This window comes from Protobothrops mucrosquamatus, unplaced genomic scaffold (assembly GCF_001527695.2).
Source record: "Protobothrops mucrosquamatus isolate PMUCROS unplaced genomic scaffold, P.Mucros_1.0 scaffold3805, whole genome shotgun sequence".
Classification (NCBI taxonomy): domain Eukaryota; kingdom Metazoa; phylum Chordata; class Lepidosauria; order Squamata; family Viperidae; genus Protobothrops; species Protobothrops mucrosquamatus.
This window is the reverse complement of record NW_015389758.1, coordinates 27,805-32,804: the sequence shown is the minus strand read 5'-3', so window position 1 is coordinate 32,804 and position 5,000 is coordinate 27,805. Positions and strand designations below refer to the sequence as shown.

Here is a 5,000-nt window from a genome sequence, read left to right as displayed (position 1 = left end):
TATATATTTATATACATATATGTATATAAAATTTCATTAAGATGCTTGCATCACCCCCCTTCTGTTGCTTCTTCCCAGCCAGCTTGCTCTGCACCGCGTCGCTCTTTATGCATTACAATTAAGCCGCGATGGCGACAGGAGAGATTAAGGAAAGAGAAGAAGGGCCAAATGCATCCCAATCAGATTTTGCCCCGTGCTAATGTATGATAAGCTTTTAATGACTCATATTCTTGAGCTCGACGCTGGAGGAAGAGAAGGCTGTAACCTTTAGCTACCTTGCAGATCTTCCTGCATAGGGCTTCTGGAGTCTGGCACTGCTGGGAAATTAACATCTCGAGATGTTCCAGGTGATATCCTGGCTCCAGTTTTGGCTTCTTGACAAATTGCAGACTGGCTGTCGCAAATGTTGCATGGATGTCTCTCTCGTAGACAAAGCTGGGGGGAAGGGTGCACCCCAAAATGTGTTGTGGAGGGCTGGGCTGGACCAGGGGACACCCCTTCTGGGAGATCCTTTGCTGGGAACAACATAGAAACCAAAGCGAAGCTGAAAAGTCCCCCAGTGGCCTCTCTGCCTTCAGAGAGAGGGAAGCAATTTAATTAACCATGACGATTATGCAGCCTTCCTTTCAAATGTAAGCTACTGGGTCAAATCCAGGCCCTGTTTTATCATCTCTGTTGGCTAGGAATAAGTAAGCAACCATCTGCTGCTCTGGGGCCTGGGATTGAAAAAAGATTCATCACCACATCTGGGTTTACCATGCACTGGGGGATTCTGGGAGTTGAAGACCACATATCTTCAGCCACCAAGTTTGGAGAAACGCTGCTTTGATGTTTCAGGGAGGGCATTTTTTTAGGAAAAGATTTTATCCTTGGAAGAGGAAATGGAGGAAGGGTGAGGGTCTCTGACTTGGCTTTCTTGAGGATCCCCCAAAATCTTCCCGGGAATCTGGGGTTCTTGCTAACGGGGGCTCCCCTCTTCCAGGACCCCAACTGGTACAAAGCGAAGAACAAAGTGGGCCGCGAGGGCATCATCCCAGCCAACTACGTTCAGAAACGCGAAGGGATGAAACCTGGAATCAAGCTTAGCCTGATGCCGTAAGTAGACATCTGTCCTGGGCATTTTTCACCCCCCCCGGGGCACATCTGGCCCTGTCCTGCCCACATGAGGTCCGTCGGAAATTAGCAATCCCAGGTAAATAGCGCCATTGCTTTTACGTTGAAGGAGACTTTATATTGTTTTATTTTTTTGCTCACCCCTGGCATAGATAGAAAACTGTTTTGCCAGGGTTTTTTTTTTTTTTTTTTTTTTGCTAAGGAGGGGTGCATTGTGGAACCTCTGTGAAGAAATAGGTTTCTAGTTCTCATTGAGGCCAGCGTTGGTACATTCTGACTGTCCTCATGGTCTCTTTTCTCCTTTTAGTCTCTTTTGCTAAGGAGGGGTGCATTGGGGAGCCTCTGAAGAAATAGGTTTCTAGTTCTCATTGAGGCCAGCATTGGTACTGTCCTCGTGGTCTCTTTTCTCTTTTTAGTCTCTTTTGCTAAGGAGGGGATGCATTGTGGAACCTCTGTGAAAAAATAGCTTTCTAGTTCTCATTGAGGCCAGCGTTGGTACGTTCTGACTGTCCTCGTGGTCTCTTTTCTCCTTTTAGTCTGTTTTGCCAAGGAGGGGTGCTTTGTGGAACCTCTGTGAAGAAATAGGTTTCTAGTTCTCACTAAGACCAGCGTCGGTACGTTCTGACTGTCCTGGTGGTCTCTTTTCCCCTCCTCAGCTGGTTTCACGGGAAGATCACGCGTGAGCAAGCTGAGCGGCTGCTGTACCCTCCGGAGACGGGCCTGTTCCTGGTGCGAGAGAGCACCAACTACCCGGGCGATTATACCCTCTGCGTCAGCTGCGAAGGCAAAGTGGAGCATTATCGCATCATCTACTCCTCCAGCAAGCTGAGCATTGACGAAGAGGTCTACTTCGAGAACCTCATGCAACTCGTGGAGGTGAGGCTGAGGCCAGGTTGGCAGGGAGAAGCAGGCTGAGGGACCCCCCACCTCTGGGCCTCTCAGAACAAGAGTGTCCGAAGGGACCTTGGAGGTCTTCTAGTCCAGCCCCCTGCTCAGGCAGGAGAGATTCTATACCAGGGGTCTTCAAACTTGGCCCTTTTATGACTTGTGGACTTCAACTCCCAGAATTCCTCAGCCAGCCATGCTGGCTGAGGAATTCTGGGAGTTGAAGTCCACAAGTCATAAAAGGGCCAAGTTTGAAGACCCCTGCTCTATACCATTTCAGGCAAATGGCTGTCCAGTCTCTTCTTCATACCCTCCGGTGATCAATCAATCAGAATAGAGCTGGAAGGGACCTCAGAGGTCTTCTAGTCCAGCCCTCTGCTCAGGCAGGAAACCCTACACCATTTCAGGCAAATGGCTGTCCAATCTCTTCTTCATACCCTCCGGTGACCAATCAATCAGAATAGAGCTGGAAGGAACCTCAGAGGTCTTCTAGTCCACCCCTATTTAAGCATGAACCCTACACCATTTCAGGCAAATGGGCTGTCCAATCTCTTCTTAAAAAACCTCCCGTGTTGGAGCGTTCACAACTTCCAGCGGCAAGTCGTTCCCCTGGTGAATCGTTCGAAATGGTCAGGAAATTCCTCCTTAGTTCTGGGTTGCTTCTCCCCTTGATGAGTTTCCATCCGTTGCTCCTCGTCCTGCCTTCGGGGGCTTTGGAGAACAGGTGGACCCCCCTCCTCTTTGTGGCAGCCCCTGAAATATGGGAAGATACTATCGTGTCGCCCCTCAGTTAGAAAAAAAAAGAAGTGGAGCTAGGTAATATGCCAGCTTGCGAATCCCGCCAGCCCACCTGAACCTGGTGGCCTCACCCCACCCAGTGCGGTCACAGTCCGCGCAGCTCAACCATGCTCAGAGCTTCCTGCCTCTCGCATCACTACGAGAGACAGGAAGACGCTTCTGAGCGATACCGAAAGGTGCCTCCTTGCAAAACCCGCCATGTGGAGCTGCAGCTCTTGCCTGCCAATTCTGCACCCGGCAGCTCAGCTCAGCTCAGCTCGGGCAGCGCCTGGCGGAAGCGTCTCCCAGCGGTGAGAGACAAACAGGCCGTTCCCCGGAGGATAAGGCTTGTAGAACCGTGGGCGAGTAAGTTCCCCATTCCTTTCTTCTTCTCTTGCGACGGGGAGCCGGGCTGCGCGTCTCACACTGCCCCCTGGTGGGCTGCGGCGTCATCCGGGACTTGAGCTGCGGGCGTCTTTGCGACTGGGCAAAGCTGCGAGATGCACGGGAGCATCCCTCTCAGTCTCACTTTCTGGAGGGTTAATTCCTTTGGGTTTCAGAGCACGAATTGGCACCTTTGGAGGGAGCAGAGATGCAGGAAGCAGTTCCTTTTCTTTTTTAATTTTTATTCACTCATAAGATAAAAGAGGAAAATACAAAAGCAAATCATAGAGGGGATGTCATGTGTCTGATTAACGAAACACTTAAAAGGACTTTCAGGCATATTTTTCCTAAGAGCATTTATTAAGGTTACAGAGACGTCAGTACGGCATGGTGGAAATGCTTAGATCTGATTCTTTTCCGTTGCATTACATTCCAGGCATTTTTCCCTCCCCTATTTTGGGGTCATGGTTCACATCTTCCAATTAACATGGAAGATGTGATTTACTTCCGGTTTCTTTTTCCCGGGCTTTCCTTATATTCTCCTCCCCTTTCACTGTTGCCTGATTTAACTATAAAAATACCAGACAGTTCTGCATGTTGTCAAAGCAAGAATATACAGTATTTGCAGCGTTGACAGGGGAAAGGGAAAAAGAGAAGTGTGGAAAGGCTGGGGAGGGGAGGGAGGAAAAAAAAGGCGTTGATTTGTCAATATAGAAATGGCTAGTTCAGAGGTCCCCAACCTTTTGGGCACCAGGGACCGGTTCCATGGAGAGAGGTTTTTCCGAGGACCAAAGAGTGTGTGGTTTTGTGTGCTGCCTGCATCCCGCAGATGGGGCTTTGCTTGTTTGTGTGTCCCGGTTGCTGGCATGCCACGGCCCGCTACTGGTCCACGGACCGGGGGTTGGGGACCCCTGGGCTAGTTCATACTACTATAGAAATGTAAGAAGTTGAGGTTCGTTGTTCATGCCTTATTTTACTGCAGCAGAGGGAGTTGGAATCCGTGTCGGAAGCAGTTTCCTCCTGAATTGAATGTATGTATGTGCTTGTGTGCGTGCGTGTGTATGCGCGTTCTCTGCGTGTGTCCTTTTTAAGGGGTCACTACAGTTCTGGCTTTGATACCATCTGCACGTCTTCTACATATTGCTTATTTATTGGCCTGTAACATCCACACATGTGGACCCCGGTCTCTGAGAGTGGGTTGGACTTAAGGCAGGGGTAGGCAATCTTGGCTCTTTTATGACTCATGGACTTCAACTCCCAGAATTCCTGAGTCAGCATGGCTCAGCTTGGAAACCTCTCCCTTTCCCCTCAGCATGGCTGGCTCAGGAATTCTGGGAGTTGAAGTCCACAAGTCATAAAAGAGCCAAGGTTGTCTACCCCTGGCTTAGGGTCATGAGGATCAAAGGAAGGCCACGGCTGCGGTTGAAACCCGCCGGTCCCCAGCCGTTAGTGGGGAGACCCAACACTCAGCGAAGTGGTTCTTCAACAGAGGGGTTCATAAACATTCCCTTCTTTGGCAGCACTACACCTCGGACGCTGACGGGCTCTGCACTCGACTGATGAAGCCGAAGGTGATGGAGGGCACCGTGGCTGCGCAAGACGAATTCTCACGGAGTAAGTGCCACACAGGAGCTGAATAGCTGCTCGGCCGGCATCGGCTCTTTATCCTTCCTCCTGCTTCTTCTTTTTCTTTTCCTCCTCCTCCTTCTCCTCCTTCTCTCCTTTTTTTAATAGTTCCTCCTTCTCTTTATTTCTTTTTCTCCTCCTCCTCCTTTTCTTCTCCTTTTTTAATAGTTCCTCCTCTTTATTTCTTTTTCTCCTCCTCCTCCTCCTCCTCCTCC

The 5,000-nt window shown here is 49.9% G+C and overlaps 1 protein-coding gene across 1 annotated transcript in view; it reads left to right on the top strand.

Annotated features, from left to right (window-relative positions):
• Nucleotides 1–5,000, top strand: part of CSK (C-terminal Src kinase) — a 16,009-nt gene that overhangs the window by 4,202 nt on the left and 6,807 nt on the right. Inside the window, exons 3-5 of the mRNA XM_015827595.2 lie at nt 983–1,095; nt 1,770–1,989; nt 4,680–4,777. Of these exons, the coding sequence (XP_015683081.1) occupies nt 983–1,095; nt 1,770–1,989; nt 4,680–4,777 (431 nt within the window). The remainder of the gene's footprint in view (nt 1–982; nt 1,096–1,769; nt 1,990–4,679; nt 4,778–5,000) is intronic.